Genomic DNA, 25567 nt, shown 5'->3' on the forward strand with positions numbered 1-25567 from the left:
CGTGTGGGCTATGACGGACTTGACCGGACAGAGCAGAAGAAAAGAAATGGCTGAGAGTCTTTCCCAGTGGAGCAGGTGGTGGGGGGCAGGTGGCTTGGATGCAAATGTGGGGTTTAGAGATTGGGAAGTAGAGCCTAGAGGACTTGTTGGCAGGGTGACTTGTGGTTGGAGTGCAAAAGAGAATCAGGGGTGTCTCTTTCAGACTTGAGACTCGAACTCTTGGGTGGGGCGCCAATCACTAAAGGAGCAGGAGGCGATCTGGGAGCGGCGGGAGCAGGAGTTTTGGCTCGGATCTTGTTAGTATGTGGTGCTTATTAGCTGCCCGCATGGAGCAGTTGGGTGTGTATGCATGATGCCTGCGTTAGAGGCACCTTTGGAGTCATGCGCACACATGTAAGTCATGAGCCCGGTGGAGATTCCCAGGAGAGAGTGTGAGGATGGAGAAGGGAGGAGAAGAGCAGGCTCAGGACGGAGGCTCAGGTGACCAACACTTACCTACCGGGCAGAGAAAGGGAGGGGAGACAGCAAGGGAGACAGAAGGAGCCGAGAGTAAGAGCAGAGCAAAGTGGGAAGAACGGGATGTCTAGAAAAGCAAGAGGGTGTTTCAAGAAGGAAAGTGCTTAACTATGCTGACTGCGCCTGAGAGAAATATGAAGCAAACCAAGTGTCTAAAATGTATTTTACTTGTACAGCTTAACCATACAGGTTTTCAGGAATATACAAACCACATGAACAGAAGCAATCTTTTCTTGGATAGTTTTATTTTTTGATGACCAATTAAGGATAAATTCCCTCTTTTTAAAAAAAGATTTTATTTATTTTTTTGACACAGAGAGAGATCACAAATAGGCAGAGAGGGCAGGCACAGAGAGAGGGGGGGAAGCAGGCTCCCTGCTGAGCAGAGAGCCCGATGTGGGGTTCCATCCCAGAATCCTGAGATCATGACCTTAGCTGAAGGCAGAGGCTTGTTCCACTGAGCCACCAGGTGCCCCAATGATAAATTCTTTAAAAAAAAAATTCTTATTTAATTAAATTTTTAAAAGATTAGTGGGGCGCCTGGGTGGCTCCATGGGTTGGAGCCTCTGCCTTTGGCTCAGGTCGTGATCCCAGGGTACTGGGATCAAGCCCCACGTCGGGCTCTCTGCTCAGTGGGGAGCCTTCTTCCTCCTCTCTCTCTGCCTACTTCTCTGCCTACTTGTGATTTCTGTCTGTCAAATAAATAAATAAAATCTTTTAAAAAATTAATTTTTTAAAGATTAGCAAATTTAATTTGATTTGTGTAAAGAGATTTGATTCTAATCAGAGTTGGCCTGGTTGGGTTGAGGTACAGCTGGTAGATGCTCACAATGTCACTCCAAAAACACCGAGGTCTCCTTGGCCACATCACCCACAAGGCACCGGACCCTGTCCTTCTTCTCTGTAATGAGCTGATGACCGGAAAGTCCTTTTGTCTTTCTGGGCTTCCATTTTTGTAGTTGTGAAGCAAGGGGGTCAGACCAGTACCTTGTGAAGTCCTTCCATCTTCAGTCTACTTGGATTCTGAGATTCTAATCAGGCCCATTCATTTAGTCCTTTCTTACTAAAACGAATGAACCTCAACAAAAATTGTTTTGTTGCTGTTCCCAAAATTTGCTAATTTGCTAGCATCGCCAGTGTTAATGAGCAAAAGAGTATTTTTATTTCTGACTTTTTATTTCATGATTCTGAGCAAAGCCATATCCGTAGCAAGATGCAAGATCTACATTTTCAGAGTCTTGTTGCTTTATGGCATCTTAAAGCCTGTTCCATGTTAGAAATCAGATTTGACTTTATAAGGTCAATGACTAAGATACCCAAGATAAGAACTCCTTGCCTTCCACACTCCTGCCCCCATTTTGGCTCTAGTTTGCTGGGTGACTTCAAGACCTGAACTTCTTATAAAGAATGTGCATATGGAAAGTTATTTGTTCTGAGACCCTTTGCTCTCTCACGGGGCACAACATGGGTGGGCTCCCCCCAGGAGTTTTATAAACTTTATTTGATGACATACACATGGCAAAAGGTAGACTACTGCAGTTCCATAAAGAATCATTTTTTAGCCCACGTTTCAGATCTCCTGAATATTTCTGAATTATCTTTAAATAAAGGCTGTAGAAAATTGTGATATAAGTCATATATAACGATAATGGATAAATAATTAATAGAACAGGAAGCTAATAACTCACTTGCTGACTAATATGCCATAGAAAACGTCATTGCCAAAGGGTGAAATGATAAAGGTTATGCTTCACTTTTTAATGGATAACTAAGGCTTCCTAACTGTTCCTGAGAGTCAAGACTACTTTTAGAGATAGAATTCTCAAAGTAACAAAGGAGTCAAGACATTTTATTTACTTACCATAATTTATTTTTTTTTTAAAAGATCTTTTTAAAAAAGCTTTTATTTATTTATTTATTTGTCAGAGAGAGAGAGAGAGAGAGAAAGAACACAAGCAGGCAGAATGGCAGGTAGAGACAGAGAGAGAAGCAGGCTCCCCGCCGAGCAAGGAGTCCGATGTGGGACTCGATCCCAGGATCGTGGGATCATGACTTGAGCCAAAGGCACTGGCTTAACCAACTGGGCCACCCAGGTGTTCCATAGCATAATTTATTTTTTTAAATTCCCCCTTTTCATTCTACTCATGTTTATTAGCCCCCTGAGAAGAGCGAGTTGAAATTTTGCATTTCACTTCTGGGGTACATGTTAAGTGGCTAGAAAACATGAAACCTTTTAAGCGATCAGTGAGTAAAGATATCTAGCCGGGTGCTATGTATCCAAGAGATGTTTAACAGCTAGCTGAGAAAACAAACACACAGACACAATAATTATGTGCTAAGTAGATGCACAAAATTAACAGTGGTAAGAATTGAAAAGGACACTTTTTTTCCTCCTGCTAGCACATATAAAAATACCATATGGATTTTTTTCTAATCTTTGTCTATGTCATAATATTCTTTTGTCTTTAATTCAGTGTCATCTGGGAAATTTGGTGGGTTGGAGGAAGCCCTGAGTCAAGTATTTAAGTAAGTCAAGTATTTATACTGTCAAGTATTTAAAACTAATTACTACAATAAAGACTATTAAAAAGAACACACACACATATAAAAAAAGAACACTTATTTGTCTGAAAAGATACCCAAAAACCTTGTAGAAAAACCAACTACATTGTATAGACATGTGGACATCACTCAATGTTGACAATAGTGAAACTCCAAGTGCCTAATTATAGATATCGTATACGATGCAGATATTTTAAATTTGATCGAATTTTGTCTACCGCAACCAGCCAAGGTGAGACTGTACTGTGGTACCTGAGGACAGTCTAGGCGCCCAAGACGCCTGCGGAACCTGGAATGGAGAGGGAGGCTGGAAGTCAGCACACGTTGGGTTGGAAAGTGTGCTGATTCATTTGTTGTGTCAGCTGGCCTGGGCTAATGGATGCCCAGATGGCTAGCAAAACATTATTTCTGGGTGTGTCTGGGTGGGTGTTTCCGGAAGAGATGAGAGTTTGATTTGGTAGACTTGAGTAAAAATTTGCCCGCATTGATGTGAGGGGACATCGTCTTTTCTGTTGAGCGAAGAATAGGAAAAGAAAAGGAAGGGCCAATTTCTGCTCTATCTTCCTGAGTTGGGATGTCCATCTCCTCCTGCCCTTGGATAGGGCACTCCCGCTTCTCAGGTCTTTAGATTTGGACTGATCGCATCACTGCTATTGTTGAGTTTCCAGCTTGCAGAGGGGAGACTGTGGGACAACTTGGCTTTCATAACTGTGTGACCCAGATAGTACCTGAAATCAATCAATCAATCAATCCATCACTCTAATTGTGATATGCATACCTTCCATGAGTTCTGCTTTTCTGGAGAACTCTGACTAAGATGTCAGGGTTTTGTTAAAGCTACAGTACGGAGTCAAATCATGGTTTTGGTATTTAAAGGTATCACCAGCCACCCCTGTGTTTCATTCCACTGAACACCACCAGATCTGTCTGTAAATGTCTGCTGAACCAAAGCAAACTCACCTCCCTCCCTACGAGGTGCTGAGCACTGTGCAAATGCTGAAGATGAAGGTGGTGAGGATGTTGCTGGTGTCGCTAAGTGCACAATTGTGGAAGAGACACTAAGCATCATCTGAGACAGTGAGGAAAGTGCTCTGGGAAGGCTGTCCCAGGTACATATTGGACACTCCATCTTTTTCATTTTGAGGGGTGATACAAAGCTTATGGGATCTCATTTTTCTCTTTACAATAGAGCTCACATCTACATGCTATTTTGCTAGTCTGTGTGGGTACCTTAAACCTAAAAGTCTAAACCCCTTTCTATGAATGGGCTCAAACTAAAACACATTCGCCCTCACACTAATTGTCTTTAAACAGTCGTGCAAGCATGATATTCTTCCTGTAGAGTCAACGTTGATTGAAAACCACTACTTTCAAAGATTGGTCTGATTTTGAAGGTGAACCAAGATATATACCATATGACTCTACAATCCATTTTAGCCATTTTGTATGGTTGTTATGGGACTACAGTGTATGTTTCTTAAAAGGACACTGATGAGGGGCACCATCTGGTGTTAACTTTAACCACAGCTGGTTGGAATCTGTGAATGACACAAAAAGTTTATAGGTGAAGCATGACAATTCAGAAAAAAAAAATCTCAAGAAAATAGTAATTTAGATGATACTTGGAAATAATAAAATTATTATTTAAATGACTACTTTTGGACATTGGTCTAGATAAATGCAAATTTTTAATTCCTCTTTGTGCTAAGTATTATTAGTAATAAGGCAAAAATACATTTATTTAGGGACACCTGGGTGGCTCAGTCAGTTAAGCGTATGCCTTCAGCTCAGGTCATGATCCCAGGGGTTCTAGCCCTGAGTGGGGTTCTGTGCTCAGTGGGGCGTCTGCTTCTCCCTCTCCCTCTGCCTGCTGCTCCCCCTGCTGACGCACTCTCTCTTTCTCTCTATCTCTGTCAAATAAATAAATAAGATCTTAAAAAAATACATTTTTTAGTGCTGTTGGCCAGACCCTATTCTAAGCACTTTGTATTTTTTTGTTTACTTAAGTATTGCATCAACTTTAGGAGCTAGTTACTATTATTTTCCCCAATTTTACAGATGGGGAACCGAAGGCACAAAGTAGTTAAACAACTAGAGGTCGCTCAGTAAATAATCAAATGAGAATTTGACTCTCTCTCCCTGGCGACTGTATCATTAAAGTGGTTATGGATTTCTGTACAACGATTGCACTGAAAATCTTCAGAACTGACTTGGGATTTACAATCTGAAATTGCGGGTGAATGCTTTTAGAGCATTGCTTTTGTGCCAAATGGCTTGTTGTCTAGGGGACAGTTCTCAGCTTTGGTATTATTGACATTTTGGGCCACATAATTCTTTCTGTGTGTGTATGTGTATGTGTAAGCATGTGGTGGGGACTGTCCTATGCATATTAGGACAGCATTCCTCGCCTCTACCCACTAGAAACCAGTAGTATCTTCCCTAGTCATGACAACCAAAAACATCTCCAGAAATTGCCAGATGTCCCCTGCAGACAAAGTTGCCCCTGGTTGAGAACTTCTGGTCTAGAGAATTCTGAACTCTCTCAGTGAGGAACCCAGAAACAATTTCCAGCAGGAGGCAATGAGATGACTAAGCAGTTCTGGTATGTTCTTTTGCGAATTCTTGCACAGTATTCATGTCATTCCTTCTCAATAGCAGGTGTGTCTCGTTTGTCATATCGGAAATAAATACCCAGTGCCAGCTTGTACCAGTTACTGTTTTTTTAATGCCATGTGTGATAAACCTTTGTGTTCTCCTTACAAAATGCACAGCCAGCTTCTTATTTTTCTAGAATCCAGTGGCTATATATTTGGCAGGAAACTGCAAGTGATCTCAATCTCTTTAAACATTTCTTTCCTTGACTTGGTGTGTAGAATTCTTTGAGGGGGGTTCTCTGTGAAAATAGGACAGATTATAAACTAGGTCCATTTGTTTATTTATATTTTATTGATTTACTTTCTGGGTTTTTTTTGTTTACCTTTTTTGTTTTTTAGTATTTTAAATACAAAGATCAATATTATGATCGTGATATATTAATATATCATAAAACACTGAAGAGCTAAAGAAGGACAACTCTTCTTAAATGGGGTTTCCAGTCATTAAATCACTGACATCAGGGTTTAGCAAGAGTGTCATGCAATCCTTTTTATTTTAATGTGCTCTGGCCTCCAACAGTATCTTCCATATCATCTCTTGCCAGCCAAAACACCTTCCCCTCCAATCCCTTAGGATCTACTTAGGCAAAAACTACCTCCTCTGTGATTGCCTCCAGAATCCTTAATCAGAAGAGCCACTTCCTTCCACTAGACCTTTTATTATTTTATACCCATCATTGTATTCTCCTTTATGTCCTGTCAAATTAAGTGCCTGGATTCTCACCCCTACAAGATGGCAAATCATTTAAGGGAAAGGATCATGCTTTATCTGTCTCTATCCCAAGTACTTAGCATAGTTCTTTACACATAGAAAGCACTTAGCATATTTTTCTTTAAAGACTGTATCCTTTTATTAAATTAGTATTTCTCTAGAATTGGAAATCAATATTTGGCAGTGAGACAAAATCAATTGCTAACTCTATTTCTGTTGTCAGGCGTCAAGAATCAGGAGAGTGGTTAAGATCTGGGTGTGGAGTTTTCCCATCTCTTCCCCTTATGTACAGAGTGAGAGATCTTCCTTTGGGATTTTATTTAATCCCAATTGTTACCTGTTCTATGTTTCTTTCACATTTGGGAATTAATTGCAATCTTTCATATTAATTTCATTGATCAAATCCATGAAGCAATCTTGCCCCCTCTCCTCTGTTAGCTTGGATCAGGGTTGTCTGCCTAAAAGAATCCCACAGAAACTTAATCCTTCAAAGGATTCTCCTAGTTCCCTCTAGATCCAGGCCCTTGGTAGGTCATGGTTTGGGTTTTCTTAGTTATTCCACTTTCCCAATGACCCATGGAAACCTGCCATGCTTCTCCTTGTGACAGGCCCTGCTGTTGCTTGTTACACAAGGATCTCAACCTGTAGATAATGGCACTATCTTGGAAGGCAGATAGATAGTGAGGGGCGATCCCTCCAGCTCAGTCTTGCTCCTTCTTATGTTCCATGTGCAGAAAAATAATAGTGGCTGGGGCATCCGGGTGGCTCAGTTGGTTGAGCAGCTGCCTTCGGATCAGGTCAGGATTCCAGGGTCCTGGGATCGAGCCCCGAATTGGGCTCCCTGCTCAGAGGAGAGCCTGCTTCTCTCTCCCTCTGCCTGCCTCTCAGCCTACTTGTGATCTCTCTCTATCTCTCTGTCAAAATAAATAAATAAATAAAAATATTAAAAAATAAATCATGGCTCAGATTAAAGCTGGCAATTGTTTGGACAAAGAAAATGTGGCTATTTGGGTTTCAAAGTTATACTTAATCATCCTCATACCCTCCCCCACACTGGGTAGTGTTGGGGGAGGGGAGTGGGGCTTTAAATCTACTAATAAATATGCTCTTAATTCAGCCTCTTCCTGATTAAGTACAGCCATTTCACAGGAGGACTGGATTCTCTTCAGCAGATACTCTACCTTGAAGATTTTATCTTCCCCCTCTGTTTCTCCTCAAGACATGCCAGTGGGAACTAAAATAATTCAGAAAATGTTTCACAACCAAACCTGGATTTTTTTTTTTTTTTAGATTTTTATTATTATTATTTTTTTTAAGATCACAAGTAGGCAGAGAGGCAGGCAGAGAGAGAGAGAAGAGGAAGCAGGCTTCCCGCAGAGCAGACAGCCCAACGTGGGGCTCGATCCCAGGACCCCGGGATCATGACCCGGGCCAAAGGCAGCGGCTTAACCCACTGAGCCATCCAGGCACCCCCCCAAACCTGGCTTTTAAGACTACTAACTTTCTCAGACTCAAAAATCCCATTTTTTAATTTCCAATGGTGAACCTTGACTTAATCTTTGCCTTTCTTTGTAATAGTCCTTATCTTCTCAAAGACAAATGGATGATGTTGGCTTTTTAATTAAATTTTTCATGGCTTTTGCTTTCCTGGGCCTACCTTTTACTGGGTTACATGGTTCATTTGGCTCCCTATTTAAAAGAAAAAAAGGAAAGAAAAGCTACTTAAAGAAAAAAACAGTCACTGTGCATTAAAGCTTACACCAAGTCTAAGAAGACATGTCACTAACCACATTAAACTCTATCTTCAGAAATTCTCAAAGAAAGAGAATTCCGCATCTCTGCAAAGTGAGTGAACAAATGTTTACAAAGACCTGAGCCAACAAATAGCTGATTTTACACTGTTCTGCGATCAGTTTTAGTTGTAGCCAAGAAAGTATCCTATCTCTCACTCAAATATCATTAATAGAGATCATGAAGCAATCCCACTATACGTGAATTTAATCCCTGATCACAGTTTACACTAGTACATAAGCTCATATTTCTTGTTAGACCATCAAGAGATTACGTGTTGCTAAAGGTGTAAAGTTTGGATGACATAATATAGAAGGAAACAAAAAAATATTTCATTTCAGCTAAGTTCTAAACCACTGAGACAATACACCCAAAGAAGCTGAAAAGATCTGTGATGGGCCGATGTCCTATGTGTAACATGAACTCAGATCATTTCCACTAGTCCGATAGTGTGTGATTCTTTATTTCTCTCAGGGTTCTTCCAATAGTTATCAAGGGGTAGAGAAATGATTTCCTTGATCTACATGAATGTGGGATAGTTATTTGCATACTTCTTTAAAAAAGAGCCTAGGGCAGGGGTGCCTGGGTGGCTCAGTCAGTCACATGACTAACTCTTGTTCCAGCACAGGTCATGATCTCTGGGTCCTGAGATCAAGCCCCAGATCAGCCTCCATGCTCAGTGAGGAGTCGGCTTAAGATTCTCTCTCTCTCCCTGTCTCTCTCCTCCTCTGCCTCTCCCCAAACTTGCATGCTCTTTCTTTCTCAAATAAATAAATAAATCTTTTAAAAAAAGAAAAAAGCCTAGGACATACTGGGGGAGTTATTTTGCGTATGCAAAAGATTATTTTAGTTGGGCATGGCATTATTGTGTTGTAGAGTTAGAAAGGACATTAGAAATTATCTTTGTTCAATCTCCTCATTTTACAAATTAAGCAAAGGCTTATTGAGTACCTGAGGCCCAAAGATACCTGATGAGTAGTTATCAACCCCTGCTGTGCATTCAGTCACCTGGGCTCCAACTGAGGACTTCTGATGTCATTGATCTGGTGTGAGGCCCAGGCACTGGTCATCTTAAATACTTCTCAGGTCATTCTCATGCTCCTAAAACTATCCTCTTCCCTCGTGTGTGTGTGTGTGTGTGTGTGTGTGTGTGTGTGAAGATTTTATTTATTTAGTTGACAGAGAGAAAAGGGGTGAGAGTGCAAGCAAGGGGAGTGGCAGAGGGAGAGGGAGAAGCAGACTCCCAGCTGAGCGGGGAGCCTGATGTTGGACTCGATCCTAGAACCCTGGGATCATGACCTGAGCTGAAGGCAGACACTTAACTGACTGAGCCACCCAGATGACTTTCTTTCCTCTGTTAAAAAAAAAAAATCTGCCATTGAAATCTTTTCTTCTGTATCTAATCCACATACTTAAATGAAGTTATCTGTGAGAAGAGCTCTCCAGATGCCTCCTCACTTCCATAGGCTTTCGTAATCTCCTCCCTTTGTCCTCTTTATTTTCCCAACCTCTTTTACAAAATAGAATTGAATAGCAACCATGGAAGTCACAAATCCCATTCACCCAAAATGCGATTTTACTCCTCATCATGGATGCTATGAAAACACTTTCGATTAGGGATAAACTATGCTTTGCAGCTGATGGACTTCCTGTTTACCTGGTCTACTAAGAAGCAGACAACATTAGGCTCAATGGTGACCTTGAGATTGTGCAAACCTCAGACAGACTACTGTCCCACAGTCCTCACTGCATCAGTTTCCAAGGAAGAAATGACAATATTTGGTGCCATCAGATATGGGAGACAAAGCTCTGATAAAGAATTTCAAGGACTTTATGGCCTGAGAGATTGGTTTGGATAATGAAGGGACGCCTGCACCCCAATGTTTATAGCAGCGATGTCCACAATAGCCAAACTATGGGAAGAGCCCACATGTCCATCAGCTGATGAGTGGATAAAGACATGGTCTCTCTCTCTCTCTCTATATATATATTCCATTATAATATTAATATTCCATTATAGATTTAATATTCCCTACTATATACACAATGAAATATTACTCAGCTATCAGAAAGAACACAATCTTGCCATTTGCAATGACATGGATGGAACTAGAGGGTATTATGTTAAACAAAATAAGTCAGTCAGAGAAAGACAAATACCATATGACTTTACTCATATGTGGGATTTAAGAAATAAAACAGATGAATATGGGGAAGGGAAATAAAGTAAAATAAGATAAAAACAGAGCAGGAAGCAAACCATAAGAGATGCTGGACTCCAGGAAACAAACTCATGGAGGAGGATGGGGTAGATGATGGGTGTTAAGGAGGGCACAGTTGTGACGAGCACTGGGTGTGACATGCAACTGATGAATCGCTACATTCTGTCTCTGAAACTAATAATACAGTATATGTTAATTAAATTAAAATTAAACTTAAAAATTTTTAAAAAGTCAATAGAAATGAGGAAGCAAAGATTTTGCAGGTTTTAGGTACAGAAATGTTGTGTGAGATCAGCCTCTAGTGGGCACTTTAACCATCACAATGGCTCAGCATTTCAGTCATGTGGCTTGATTTTGGAATGTTCATTTCCACACCAGATAAGTTCTAAACACAGCCTGACTTCAGATGACAGAAATAGATTATTTTTGATATTGAGATAAATATTATAATATCAATTTTTTGCAGGCTCTATGGAGAGGATCCCTCTGCCTCTCTACAACAGACTTGTGACTCTCAGTTGCTATTCATCTTTGCAGAGGAAAATCCTAGAAACTCTCTAACATAGAGAAAAATGGTCCCTCATGTTTTTTGGCCCTTCCTGCTTCTCAATCCTTATCTCCTGATTCTGGAGTGTTCCAGGCACAGTGTCTGGATGAGAAGGTTTCCAGGTAGAGAAGCAGAGGAAAGCATTCAAGAGAGGATGTCTTCTATGTGGCGTATTTATCCCTAAATTGCAAATGTCTTAATATTTCTGAAGTGTATAATTCAAGAAAGGATGGACAGCTGGGTTTTTCAGTCTCTCTTTTTTTTTCTTTTTAACTTTCACCATAGAAGAATACAGAAATATTTGTCCACTCTGAAATAAAGGAAGTGCAGGCGGGATGGTTTTCATCACGGACAGTCTCCATAACAGAGGTGGAAGGAGGAATGAGGAATGTGGCCTGTGGGAGAGCCCACATGCTCTCTAAGCCAGATTACCTGTCCTCTGCTTCACTGACTGGTGGGGGAAAGGGGGTCTAATGCTGTGAGATTTTTCACATTTTTATTTTTAAATAGGTAACAGATCTGAGTTTATTTCAAAGTAAATGTTTTATTTTGGAACTCTTTCTTTATTTTTAAAAATATTTGATTTATTTGTTTGACAGATAGAAGGAGAGAGAGAGAGAGAGCACAAGCAGGGGGAGTGGGAGATGGAGAAGCGAACTCCCTAATGAGCAGGGAGCCTGCAGCGGGGCTTGACCCCAGGACTCTGGGATCATGACCTGAGCTGAAGGCAGATGCTTAACCGACAGAATCATCCAGGCACCCCCTGAACTCTTACTTTCTTTCTTTCTTTCTTTTTTTTTTTTTAAAGATTTTTATTTATTTATTTGACAGAGAGAAAGGGATCACAAGTAGGCAGAGAGAGAGGGGGAAGCAGGCTCCCCACTGAGCAGAGAACCCGATGTGGGGCTCGATCCCAGTATCCTGAGATCATGACCTGAGCCGAAGGCAGAGGCTTAACCCACTGAGCCACACAGGCGCCCCGCTTTCTTAAAGTATTTTTCCATGGATTCCAAGAGGTCAGATTCTCAGGAGACTTAAATAAGTTTTATATCACTTAAAAATTGATTACATGTGCTGTGGTATAATTTAATTGTTTATACTTAAAGAAAATATGGGGAATTATATTTAGCATTACTTGTCATACCCATGAGGAGTTCCCAATAATAAGCAAAAGAAGAAATCTGGACATTTTAAAAGACTTTAAAAACAGTTTCTCTCTCGCTCTCTTTTTTTGCTTATTTATAACAATAGATGTGAGCTGTAAGAATAGAAAGTTAAGAAATTTTAATGCAATTATAATTAGATTGTTTTTTTCTTTAATAAAGATTTTATTTATTTATTTGAGGGAGAGAGGGAGAAAGAGAGAAAGGAAGCACACAGAGAGAGAGTGAGAGGGAGAAGTAGACTTCCCACTGAGCAGAAAGCCTAATTCAGGATTCAGTCCCAGGACACTGAAATCATGACCTGAGCAGAAGGCAGATGCTCAACAAACTCAGCCACACAGATGCCCCTAGATTAAGTTTTTTCTATTGAGGTACAATTGATGTATAATAGCTTATTAGTTTCCAGTGTATATCACAGTGACTCAATATTTTTATACATTAAAAAATGATCCCCACCATATAAGTCTAGTTACCATTTGTTACAATATTGTTGACTATGTTCCCTATGCTGTACGTTACAGTCCCACTGACTTACTTATTTTAATGACTGCAACTTTGTACCTCTTAATCCTCATCATCTGTTTTGTCCGCCCCCTCCCCCACTCGGCAAAACTTCCTCCCTCTGGTAACCAACAGTTGGGGACCTGTATCTATGAGTCTGTTTCTATTTTGTCTTGTTCATTTGCTTTGATTTTTAGATTCCACATATAAGTGAAATCATATGGTATTTATCGTTCTCTAACTTATTTCATAAATGCTAAAGCATAATATTCTCTAGCTCAATCTGTGTGGTCACAGATGGTAAAATTTCAGTCTTTTTATGGCCAAGTAATATTCCATATACTGGCTGTTGTAAATAATACTACAATAAACATTGGAGTGTATGTATCTCTTTGAATTAGTGTTGTTATTTTCTTCAGATAAATACCCAAAAGTGGAATTGCTGGATTGCATGGTAGTTCTGTATTTAGTTTTTTGAGGAACCTCCATACTGTTTTCCACAGTGGCTGCACCAATTTACATTCCCACCAACAGTGCCCAAGGGTTCCCTTTTCTGCACATCCTCACCAACACTTGTTGTTTTTTGTATTTTTGATATGCACCCATCCGACAGGTGGGAGGTGATATCTCACTGTGGCTTTGATTTGCATTTCCCTGATGGCGGGTGGTGGAGAGCCTTTTTTCATATGTGTGTTGGCCATCTGTAGGTCTTCTCTGGAAAAATGTCTATTCACATCCTCTGTCCATTTTTTAATCAAAATTCAAAAATTTTATAAGAATTTTTATTATTTTTCCATAGGTAAAATAAAACAATTTTAAAAGGTAACATATTCCAAGATACTTAAGATATAGTTCCAAGAGAAAAACAAAAGCTCTGCAATGAAAGTTTGTGCTCCCTTAAGATCAGATTTCACCACTCAGGCAATTCAAAATTAACACCACGTAGTCCCCAATCTGATTAAGAAATGTTCACCAACAATTTAGAGCATCTGAAGAAGCCAAATGGGAAGAGAAAACTTTGCGGGTTTGCATGTATTTCTACCAGTAAGATAATGAGAATGATTTCTGATTAGATAACCGAAAAAGGCCATGGTAGCTATAACACACAGAACCAGTCATTCAGTAATGCAGGGTTTAATGGCGTTTTTTTTTTTTTCCTCTCTTAGGCTTCTGCTTAAAATATAACTAATGAATCATCGAACACTACATCAAAAACTAATGATGAAAAAAAAAAAACTAATGATGTACTACTATAGGCTGGCTCATTAAACATAATAAACAAACAAACAAATAAATAAAAGCATAATTTGGGGGGAAAAAAAAACTCCAAACAGTATTCTTGATTTCTGCCCTAAAGCTGATCCTGTCTAAATATCATGCCACTCTTACTTCTAAGAAAAAGGCACAGAAAGTGGATACATGTTTTTCAAGAGGCTTAATTTGGAGGAAGAAGAACTAGCCTCCCTAGAGAAACTTCAAATGGTGATGAAAAGTCCCCCAACAGAGTAGAAAATAGACTTGTAAAATATGTTAGGAATTTTCACTGTGTGCTGTGCCTGGGTTGCTCAATCGGTTAAGCATGTGAGTTTGCTTTTGGCTCAGGTCATGATCTCAGGGTTGTGAGCTCGAGTCCTGCGTCATTGCGCTCTACACTCAACAGTGTGCGTGGGATTCTCTCTCCTTTCTCCCTCTGCTCCTCCCCGCTCACCATGCTTTCTGTCTCTCTTTCTCTAAAATAAATAAATAAATCTTAAAAATATAAAATATGAGTCCTCACTTATTCCAAATACATTTTTACTAAAATCTAAAATAAAAAAAATTACATAAGAACTAAAATTCAGTTGAGCTGGCCATGATTTTAAAAACTCAGCAGTAAAAAAAAAAAAACAAAACTGGAAGTTCATTGAGACTCAGGCACTAAAGATAGATTAACTTCAACTGTGACTGCTCCTATTTACCCACTGCCTTTGAGAGACTTTAAATACAAGCATGTCATGTTCACAAGGATTTGACTGCAAATCACAGTCTATAGAGACCAATTTCTATGTAACACTATTTTGGAGTGCTAAAAATTTTTCAACTCAGCTGCTCAACTTCACAGGTATCTGCTCATCTGAAATGTCTAAAGCATCCTTTGAACTTCTTTGCCCTGATGTTCCTTTTAGATCACAACACAAGGAAACCATTGGCAAAGGTTTCCTGAAATAAGCAAACATTTCCCCTATGCCCAGGTATCCCATGCCCCTGGGTCTCCCTAACGCTTAGGATCTACCCGGTCTAGCAGGCAGGGTGCAAACTCATTTACCTTCTCCCCAATCCACTAGATGTGTTTAAAAATTACTTCCTAATGGATGCCTTATAATGCAGTGTGCCTGGAATGTTAACACTGGTCTTTCTGTTTAGGCTTTTGTACTTCGGGAGCAGCAGGTTCCCTCCTGATGTCTTTGACATCATTGGTTGTGCCCATCAAATAGAATTCTTTGTTGGGAACAAGACTGACAAAATGAGTGAGGCGGTTGGACATGGAAAAAAAAAAAGCTGAAACGGCAGCGATATCCCAGGTATCTTCTCTGCTGAAGCTCTGCCACTTGAGAGCTTTTTGAAATGGTCATCTGTTATGTCATCAGCTTGGAAAACGGCAAGTGCAGACTCCAGCAGAGAGGTCAGACATCTCCAGTTCACACACACCTGGTCAGGGAGCTCTGGGTTCTTCAAGTAGACTCCGTACCTGGCACTGTGGACAACCCCACTGCATGGGCTCTTGTTGGCCAGGCTGGTCACTACGATGACCAGTTCCCTGTCAGATCGGCTGAGCTGGCCTGTTTCTTTGTTGCAGATGACACTGTAATAAGCAAAGGCAGCTCTGAGTTCTAATGGCTGGTGAGACAACAATTTACATTTGGTAAAAGTCCTGTCAGCGGTGACAGGACTCTGAGGAAGCGAAGCATAGACCTGCTGGCACCCTGTTCCAAGCCAGGAGGACTTCCTGCAGGTGCCTGCCCTCTCACAGCTTTTTTTTTTTTTTCCAATACAAAGTCGTAGAATTTCATTCTACATTTTGGATATTAACCCTTTATTGGATATATGATTCGCAAATGTCTTCTCCCATTCAGTAGGCTGCCTCTTCGTTTTGTTGATGGTTTCCTTTGCCGTGCAGAAGCTTTTAGTTTGATGTAATCCCATTTATTTATTTTAGCTTTTGTTGCCCTTGCCTGAAGAGGCTGGTCCAAAAAAATTCTGCTGAGACTAATGTCAAAGACCTTACTGCCTATATTTTTGGTTTCAGGGGTTTTTGGTTTCAGGGGCTACAGTTTTCAATCAGTTTTGAATTTATTTTTGTGTATGGTGTAAGATAGTGGTCCAACCCCATTGACTGGAGATACTCTTCAGTGCTGGCTTTGCTTTTCCGCTATTTAAAGCAATCTATGACTTCCTCCCCAAGGAGGAATTCTTAGACATTCTTAGACAACTTACTCCAGTGCCTGAAACTGGAGAAAAGTGGGACATCCGACAATGGCAATGCAGACCCAAGAATTTATCTTTATTCATCCAGACACTGACCTGTGGAGCCAAACACGTGGGCAGGGGCGGTTAACCCGGACTTGGCCTCACCACCTCCTTGCCCCGCCCCCTACAGTCTGGGGGCGGGACAGGAGGCCAGTCAGTGCCCCGCCCCTCAAGCCTCGCGCCAGAGGGCGGAAGTGACGCAAGCCCAAAGCCATTTCCGGCGGGCCGAAACTAGGAAGAAACTTGGAGCTGCCTAGGCGCTCCTGCCAGGGTCTCGGTTCCTCCTGTGCCCCGTGGCCCGGCAGCGCGGAGCTGTCGGGATCCCTGGCCATGGGGCAGCCCCGGCCCTCCGCAGTGTGAGGCGCGGGGCCTCCCGCGGGCTCCCCGATAGGCCGAGGGCGGGCAAGCGGGAGGCGTCGTTCCAGCTGCGGTCACGGCCGCTGCCGGCCGGGCTCCCGGCACCATGAACATAGACGTGGAGTTTCACATCCGGCACAACTACCCCTGGAGCAAGTTGCCGGCCAACGTGAGGCAGGTACGGCCGGAATCTGGGGTCGGGGCCCCGCCCTGCCGTCACCTGCTCACCTTGCCGGCGGGGCCGGGGCTGCCCCTCGCGGCGGACTCCCGCCCTTCCCCCGCCGCGGTCTCGGGGCGGTCGTCCCGCAGGTTAGGGGTTCGGAGGGGACAGCTGTGTGGGGCCACGGCGGCAGCATGGGGCGGTTGGTAAGCGGGATGGACTCGCTTGGCACCTTTGCCTGTAGTCTCGTTTAAACCAGGCGCTGGGTCAGGCGCTTGCGACATCTGTTTAACGCGGCCCTTGACCTCCAGAACTTCAGGATGGTGGGGAATAGACGAGAAACAAATGACTGCGTTACAGGAGGATAGCCGCGCACTCATCCTGGCGTTGTAGTGCACGTGGGCACACGGAGGAGTAAGAAATTGTCCAGGGAGTGTCTGGAGCCCGTGTGGAGGAGGCACTGAAATTGGGCCGTAGAGGACGAATGAGAGAGAAGAGGGAGGAAGGTTTTCCGGTTGTTTGAAGAACTTGGACGAGTGAAGGAGCGTGTTGAGAGTAGTTAGCTGGAGATGTGGGTATACTGGTGTTTGGAGGTGGGATTTTGTGAGTGAGTGGAGGTTGGTTGGTAGCAGATAAGGCTGGAAAAGCAGGCAGGGCCAGATTTTGAAGGGGTTTTCCTACTCTGATGGTTGGACTGTGTCCTCTAGACAGGATAGGCTTACTAGTGATGTTTGAACAAGAGAGTGTCAGGAGGTTTTTTGGGGTTTTTTTTGAGGGTTAATTCTCAACTGCTTGAATGACATTTTTACCAGTTGCTCAGCAAATGTTAACTGAACACCTGATTGCTATGCCTTGTTCCAGGTGTGGGTAGTTTGCCTCAGTCAACAAGATAGAGACCCTGCCTTCATGGAGCTTACATTTTAGTCAAGAAAGACAGTAAACAATTAAACGAAGAAGTACTGAACATGGCAGGTGGTGTTGAATCTTAGGAAGATAGTGATAGATGCTGCATATAAGGCGTTGTTTCTCTGGCCATGGATTGAGCTTCAAGTTCCTCCCTTTCTGCTTGGTTCAGAGTGAAATTCTGTTTTCCACTGGCGCTGGGCAGTTGTATTTGGAACGTTTGGGATGGTGGTGGTGATGGTATAGGATTATTAGTTTGCTTCCTCACTCAGCATGGGGGCGTAGTATTGGGAAACAAATAATTTTAAGGTTCTGGCAGTGCATCACGTGGTGGGGAAAGTGCTTTCAACGGAAGATACCCAAGGAGAAAGTAGCAAGATAAAGGAACTAAGATTTCTTGGTTTTCTGTGGCTGCCCATGTGGCATTTATCTCGATTTGGAGGAACAAAGCTCTAAGCTCGAAAGAGTGTTTCTCTTGTTAAGCTTGAATGAGGGCTTTGGTAGTTTTGTTCTTTAGGGTTTTGTGGCGTATCCAGAGACAGCTGGAAGAACCAAGAGTGCTTTTCTTTGTTTCCATCTTTACTTTTCCTTTCACGAATATAAATGTAGCATAATGGAAGAAAGATGGATGATTCAGTTACATTTAGCATGAATAATGGATCTCAATTAGTATTGGCAAAAGCATATCTAATACTTAGGACTATTAAAAATAATCACAAATCAGTATTATCATTAGGTAGAAATGTGACATTAAGTTAAAATTTAATAAGATCACTTAAAAAATAGCTGTCTTAGCTTAGGATAAACTTCCACTTGGAGCCGGTGTTGGAAAATCCATCTGTACTAGTTACTTCCTTGGACTTTATCTAGCCTTACTACTGTTCACCTAGGTCACGCTCCACCTTGAATTGCTACATCAGCTTTCTGTCTGGTCTCTCTTCCTCAGTGAAGGGCTCCCTCACATTCATTCCTCACACTACACTGGGGTGAGATTTCTGAAAGGCCCATTCAGTCCTGTACTGCCTGTCTCCTGTAGATTATTTGTAACTTCTTGAATGTCAGAACTCCTCCAGGAAGGATTTCCCTGACCTACATCTGGAAAAGTTGACCCTCCCCGGCACAGTTTCTCATCTATACCACTCAACCCCACTGTGTTGCATTTGCTGCTTACATTACCTGTTTTTGCTTTTGTATTTTGAGCACATGTCACATGGTTAGCTTTTAGTAAATATTTTTGGAGCAAGTGAGTGATGGTATCAGTCAGAGGTATTTTTCCAGGACTAAAGCTCAGTCACTTTAACAGCGGGAAATGGTCCTTGTATGGAAAGATTTTTTTTTTTTTTTTTTTGCCATTATAGATACTAAACACTTTGATAGAGTTTCCAGTAAGCTTTAATGACTTTAATTTAGAAATAACTCATTTCCCACTTCTTGAAAGCTGTGAGAAGGTGATTTCAGATTTTTCTTAAAAGCACATGTCTAATGGTAAGGGGATTCCAGATTTTTACAAACTGTACGTAAAGCTTTTCTGGATGGGATGGACTTTAAAAAATACAGTAAAAGTTGTAGATAAGGCCATTATTTCAAGGTTTTTTGTAGCTTATTAGTATCTTTTATTCATTATTCAAAAACAGTTTGTAGTTATTTTAAGGAAAGTCTGATGATGTTCTGTATCATCTAAGAAAGGTCAGTTAAAAAATTGTGCGTATCTTTATTGTGGGGGGCCGTGATTGGGGTTTGTGGGAGCAGAGTCTTTAGAAAAAAATTCCTTCTGCTATTAGCAGAAGGAATGTGCAGTGGTTGTCTGATAGCCAGCGGCTATGTCTCTCTGAATCTGTTACAGTGCCTTTTATATGCTGCTGTACTTCATCTGTCAGACCTGGTCAGTATTTCTGCAGGGTCAGTGGGTCTCAGAGTAAAATGACCCTTCTTTTAGTTTGCTTCCTGTGGTGGTAACAGTGTTTCAGAATGTGAATGGTGGGAAATTTGGGGGAGGGGTGGAGAGAAGCCACGGAATCTTTGCGAACAGATCAGTTTTATTTTATGTATCTGGGTAGTGAAGAACAAAGTCAACGTCTAACATAGTTTTTAGGTATTTGTGGGCACACATATGTATTGATCGATCAGGGTCAGTTGTTAACTTAATTCCTGGCACGAAGGCTTAGATGATGAAATGTCGCATTCTCTAACTGGCTTATAATTAACAGGCCCTTATGTTTTGTATGAGTGGCTTGATTACACTTTTTGTTCTGGCGTTCCCAGGAATGAAGTTAGGAAGGCGGAACCTGGTTGTAAGTTGGGATAAATTAAGAGATTTATTTTAAAACAGAAGAGCAAACCTCAAATGCAGAAGATGCTCTAGGTTCTACCAAAATCGTGTGCTGTGTGCGACCGTGTTTTGTGTTCTTTGGGAAAGAGGCTTACTTCTCTGGCAACAAAGCTAGAGAAAACCCTTTACAAGTTTTGTAGCAAACCCAGCATTTGAATTCTCCTCAACATCTTTATTACCCAGGTTTTGGTGCTGCATAGAGGATGTGGAGTAGTTTCTCTGTGATAACTTTGCTCCTAACCTCTGCAGATGTTAAGACGGATGAATAAAATAAAAGCACATATATTCTGTCATAGTATGGGTCATTATTTAGCCTGTGAAAACTAATTAACATAGGTTCAGGAAGAAAGATTTCCATTTTCTCACATCCTCACTTTTTTGTTAAAGTACATCCCTCCAGTGGTCCAGTTATGGGCCAGTTTATTCTATGTCTTAACCTGTCTTGTGAAGATTGCCTTCTATGGAGGTATGTGTAGAAACATTTACCTTGGCTTTCAGATCTGTGGGTAGGAAGTATAATAACTGAATCCTCTGATCTTTCTGCCATTAGTTTCTCAGATGCCTGATTTTATATTACAGCGTGTTGGAAAGATCATACCTAGTAATTAAAAAGAGGGAGAGCAGTCATGTTAAATTGAGTTTGTGGTTGCACATTGAATGTAATGTTGACTGTAATCAGACATACTTGTTCCTTGCTTTCATGAGAGCCCAATTTTGAACTTAAAACACCAAAAGCACAGCTAGAAAGGTTTTGCCCATTAAAAAGTGTATCAGAATTTTAAAATTGTCTAAATTTTTTTTTTTTTTTAACAAAACCATAAGGAGAAGGTGTTTTTTAGAAGTCATCTTATTGGGGCACCTGGGTGGCTCAGTCGGGTAAGCATTGGACTCTTGATGTCCACTCACGTCATGATCTCAGGGTCCTGAGGTTGAACCCCTGCATCTGGCTCTGTGCTCAGTGGGCAGCCCACTTGAGATTCCTTTTCTCCCTCTCCCTTTGCTCTTCCCCACACTTGCATGCGTGCACACACTCTCTCTCTCAAATAAATAAATCTTATAAAGAAAAGAAAAAAGAAGTCATCTTATCATTTAGAGGTACATTTAAAATGTACATTCTCCAGAGACATTAATTTTTAATAATCATAGCCTTCAAATGTAAATAATTATCAGACAGGGATCTGTCTTTAGTTGCCACTCTTAAATTAAAAAGATAAGTAGGTGCAAGAAAGCATCCATTCATCCATCTAGCCATCCGTCCACTTATTCAACACAAATTAGGAACGGTCAAGAAAGAAATCTTTTTAAGTAGAGTTTAGTTTTTTGTTAGTTTAATGAAGTTATGCTCTTGGACTGTTATTTGATATTAAATACTTTAGGTAGTTTCAGTAAGTCCTTTTAGAAAGGCAAACTGAAAATAAACACATCAAATTTTTGTTTAATATTATAGAATGAAAATTAGTATAATAGCACTTAAGAAAATATTCTTCGTCCTGGAAATTAGAGGTAGTAGGATAAAATTAAGGGGCATGGTTTTGAAACTGTATGAGGAAAAAGTATTGTTGTTTAGTTCAGAAGCTATTTTTAAAACTATCTGAATTTTTTTTTTTTTAGAGTCTTGGAAATTCACAGAGAGAATATGAAAAGCAGGTTGTTCTTTACAGTATCCGTAATCAATTACGATATAGAAACAACTTAGGTAAGTAGAGACATTTTTATATCACGGTGGAAACACCTGTTGCTATTTACCATTTTCATTAATCTATTCTGTCTTTTCAATGCATTTTTTATAATTTTATTCCATATAGACATTTAAGAAGCTCTGTACTGACCCATCCCACCCAACAACAATTTGTATGAGCAAGTAAATTTTTCTTTCTAAATCGGATTCAAATTATTTTTTTTTTTAAAGAGTATCCATTGTAGATTCATTTTACCTATAAAATATTAATCTCAATTCAGTTGTAGTTTTTTCACTTTAGGTGAAAAAATAAGCCAGAAGAGAAGTACATTCATTCTTAATAGTTTCTGATTTTGGATTTTGTGGCTTTTTTTCCCATAAATTTTCAAAATATAAATTTAATGAAATCTCTGTAATTTTAAGCATAGTTGGGTGTGTGTGTGTGTGTGTGTGTGTATGTATGTGTGTATGTGTTTTAACTTTTTCTTTAAATGTTTGGTTTTTGTCAGATGACTCATTAGTCTGTTCTATTGCCCTGCTAATCTTTCTGTGCATGTATTTACTCTCAGATTAAGCACTGTAGTTCAGAGATAGTTTTGTTTTATTTAAATGTATTTCATGGGAGTCAGGGGTCTTTTTCCATTTAAAGAACAAAACTATCAAATAATTTTTTGAAATAGACTTGATGCATTGAAAACTACTGTTCAGTTTGGCTCTCTTGTGGTATAGTAAGGGATTTGATGAATTCTAGCTTGCGTTTTGCATCTTTTAGAGAGAACATTCCATGATTGCTTTCTTGGCTTTCTGACTTGGTAAGAATTCTTTCTCTATTTATCTGTCCTGTTGCAGATTCCACTTGTGTACTCTGAAGTCTGTTTCTTTGTGGCTTGTTTCTTTGTTCCAACTTAGTTTCGTTTGTTCTCTTCCAACTACTGTGCTTTTATTTTTAGTTAATGTTGGTTTGTAAAGTAGTTCTTATTGCATTTATAATTATAGATAACCGTAAGACACCTGAAAATTGAAAATTTCTCGCTTTCCGCAGTTAAACATGTCAAGAAAGATGAACGCAAATACTACGAGGAGCTGCTAAAGTACAGTCGTGATCACCTCATGCTGTACCCTTACCATCTGTCAGATATAATGGTAAAGGGCCTGAGGATAACACCGTTTTCATACTATACTGGGATCATGGAGGTGAGTTCACGGTGTATGTGGGGCATTAGGAATGCGATGGGACTCTGTGTCGTCAGTAGCGATGCCAGTAATGACTGGCTGTGCTCTTCTCAGCCCCAGTGGGCATTGTTTCTGAGTTTACAGTGGAAAAAAAAGAGAGTTGGTTATGAGTTAACTATGTCATCCACACTGTACAAGGAGTTGTTGTCCAGGCTCTCATAATGGAAAGGTACCTGTTTTTGTGCCATGTTTTTGAGGGCATTGTTGACCCTCTGTGCTATTGTAGCATTAGTCACTCATTTATGTTAGCAGAGTCTCTATAAAACTGACTGCTTTGAACACGTGATTAAGGTTGAAAATGTGGGTGACAGAACTGAGCATTGAGTTCAGAGAAACTTAATGCGTTTAACGATTCTCTGACTAGAGAAAGAATAAGTGATTATAAACCCAACATGCAATACACGTGTTAGAAAAAGAAAAGTATTTGTAGTTCTGGCTGTTAATGTCTTGCCATTTTTATTAATTTTTGGATGTTAGCTTTTTTGCAAAGTCAGTATTTAGACCTTTGTCAAGTAACTTTAAATATCCTGTTTTTAAGTGAGCTGCATGCAAAGATTGGCAATGTTTGTCTAGTATTCAGTGGCTACTTAGTTTTATCAGAGTGCCGCTGTTTTGGGCCCACTAGCTGCCTCCAGAGCAGGGGGAGGCCTTGAACTGAAGGAGCTGGGAACGTGCAGGACCAGTGAGGTCACGTTCCCATGTGGCTTCCTCTGCGAGAGCTCCCTTTGCTTTTCTCCCTGAGCCGCTTCTTCACAAGCGCTTAGGCCGTCCTGCGTCTCCCATGTGTCTGTGTCCCTGTTCGGGAGGAAATATTAGTGCCAAGCTTGAGGCCTGACAGCCCCGGTTTCTGTCGATCCCCTTTCCTGAGAGCCAGGGCGGCAGAACGAAGGTGGCCGGTAATCAGGACGGAGAATGATTCGGACTGCCTCTTTGTTGTGCTGGCACTGACTATGAGGTTTAGGAGAGATGATAGGGGAGGGCTTTTCCCCCCTTTACCAACTTTCAGTTGTGTCCAGGTGCTCGCTGCTCTCTGCTTTCTGTTCTTACACCATTGGGTGTAGGTCCTAGGTTGAAAATGGGCCCTATCCCCACGGTAGACAGTTGGTTTATTATTGGAGTAACAGAAGGGCATTGGAAGAAGCTGGATGCTGAGGTTACTGTGCTGCTGCTTGGGTCTCGTAGGAGCCAAGATGACTGAGCGGTCACAGTCTTTGTTGGTAGTGCGCGTCTCAGATGTGTGTTGATGGAAGCATGACACATCAGGAGACCTCTCTCGGTTCACGGATCTGGGATGAGGTGTGAGGCGTGGAGAGGCAGGAACCAGGAGCTCTGAAAGCGGTGTTCCCTGTGTAGCTTCCACAGAGCGCAAGTTGCAGGGCAGATGTTTGGGATTCAGGAACGCTGTGGGAAAGCCAGACCGGAAGGGCTGATCTGTGGTGACTCGGTTGGGCCCAGGTGGCCCACAGGGAGGCCTGCATGCTTTAGGTCACACACTCTCAACTCAGTGCTTCAGGCAACAATTCTGATTATCCTGTTTGGCTCTCTTAATAGGTATTTATTCACATGTTTTTATCTAAGGATATTTTGCATTTAGAATTTTTAATTGTTTTCTTTTTGAAAGGACATTATGAACAGTGAGAAGAGTTATGATTCATTGCCCAATTTTACTGCCGCTGACTGTAAGTATGTAATGACGCTGAAGGTAACGATTAGTCTGTTGTTGTGTATGCGTGCTGTTGTCTGTGTTGTCATGTGTGTTTTAACCTGAAACATTTGAAGCATGGGAACAGCAAGCAACAGTGTTGGTAGGAATTTTTATCAGGTGAGGCAAGTCAAGTATAAGGTTTAGTCTACATGTCTAAGGGAGAGATATATTAGAGGGTAAAATGAGAAGTCTGTATTTCTAGAAAATGAATTCTGATACTTGGGCTGTGTTGTGTTCCACATGAGGGAAGAAAATTTAAAATTTGTACATGATAGTTTTGCAGCATGATACCCAGTTGTTACTAATAAAATTTGCTTTATTATGCTTATTTTAAGGAAGTATATATTTGACATGGGACACCGTTCTCTTGAGTAAGGAGAAACTTTTGCTGAGAAGTACACTTTGACTTCCTGATATTGGAAGGGTTTCTGCTTTTTAAAGATTTTCCATGGGACATTGTCAGAGATGTCAGCTTGAGTTCATCTTTCCCAGTTTGGTTTTCTTTTGTTATTTTGTTTGAAGAATTTCTTTTAATTTGATGTTGATTGTTAATCAGTCATCAGGGATGAACAAAAGCTAAGGGTTTTTTCCTAAAAGACCTGGGTGTACTGATATTTTAAGATACATTAAGTGTTTTTAAAATAAAGCCTCTTAATTTCAGGTCTAAGGCTTCTTGGCATAGGAAGAAATCAGTACATTGATCTGATGAATCAGTGTCGGTCGTCAAAAGTAAGTTAGTTGTTTCCTTCCCTTTCTTGTTTCATCCCTGTTATCACACATTCTCATTGTTTTAAGTAGTAGAAATACGGAATTGAAATTTCTTTGATCAAGAAAATAGGCTTCATACAAAATACCAAAACAACTCTTCCATATTTTCTAGGTTATGCTTATGCGATTATTGAATTAAAATGTTTAAGGAATAAAATATTTATTTTTAAAAATTAATTTTTGCTCTGCTGATTTTTTACTTGCTCATTCCTCTCCCAGCATGGTGGGTGAAGTAAGGACACGTTCTCCAAATTCATTT

The 25567-nt window shown here is 40.8% G+C and overlaps 1 protein-coding gene across 2 annotated transcripts in view; it reads left to right on the forward strand.

Moving 5' to 3' along the window:
- The first annotated feature begins 16375 nt into the window (after positions 1-16375).
- FAM91A1 (family with sequence similarity 91 member A1) overlaps positions 16376-25567 on the forward strand; it is a 43415-nt gene continuing 34223 nt past the window's right edge. The window contains exons 1-5 of one of the 2 annotated variants that reach the window (XM_004743520.3): positions 16376-16710; positions 21536-21620; positions 22645-22796; positions 24457-24514; positions 25202-25269. In XM_004743520.3, the coding sequence (XP_004743577.1) occupies positions 16639-16710; positions 21536-21620; positions 22645-22796; positions 24457-24514; positions 25202-25269 (435 nt within the window). In that variant the 5' untranslated portion in view covers positions 16376-16638. Of the gene's footprint in view, positions 16711-21535; positions 21621-21729; positions 21786-22644; positions 22797-24456; positions 24515-25201; positions 25270-25567 lie in introns of those variants that run through there. The other variant, XM_045078104.1, reaches the window with a different exon arrangement.

This window comes from Mustela putorius, unplaced genomic scaffold, assembly GCF_011764305.1.
Source record: "Mustela putorius furo isolate JIRA1106 unplaced genomic scaffold, ASM1176430v1.1 tig00000228_pilon_pilon_pilon, whole genome shotgun sequence".
Lineage (NCBI taxonomy): Eukaryota > Metazoa > Chordata > Mammalia > Carnivora > Mustelidae > Mustela > Mustela putorius.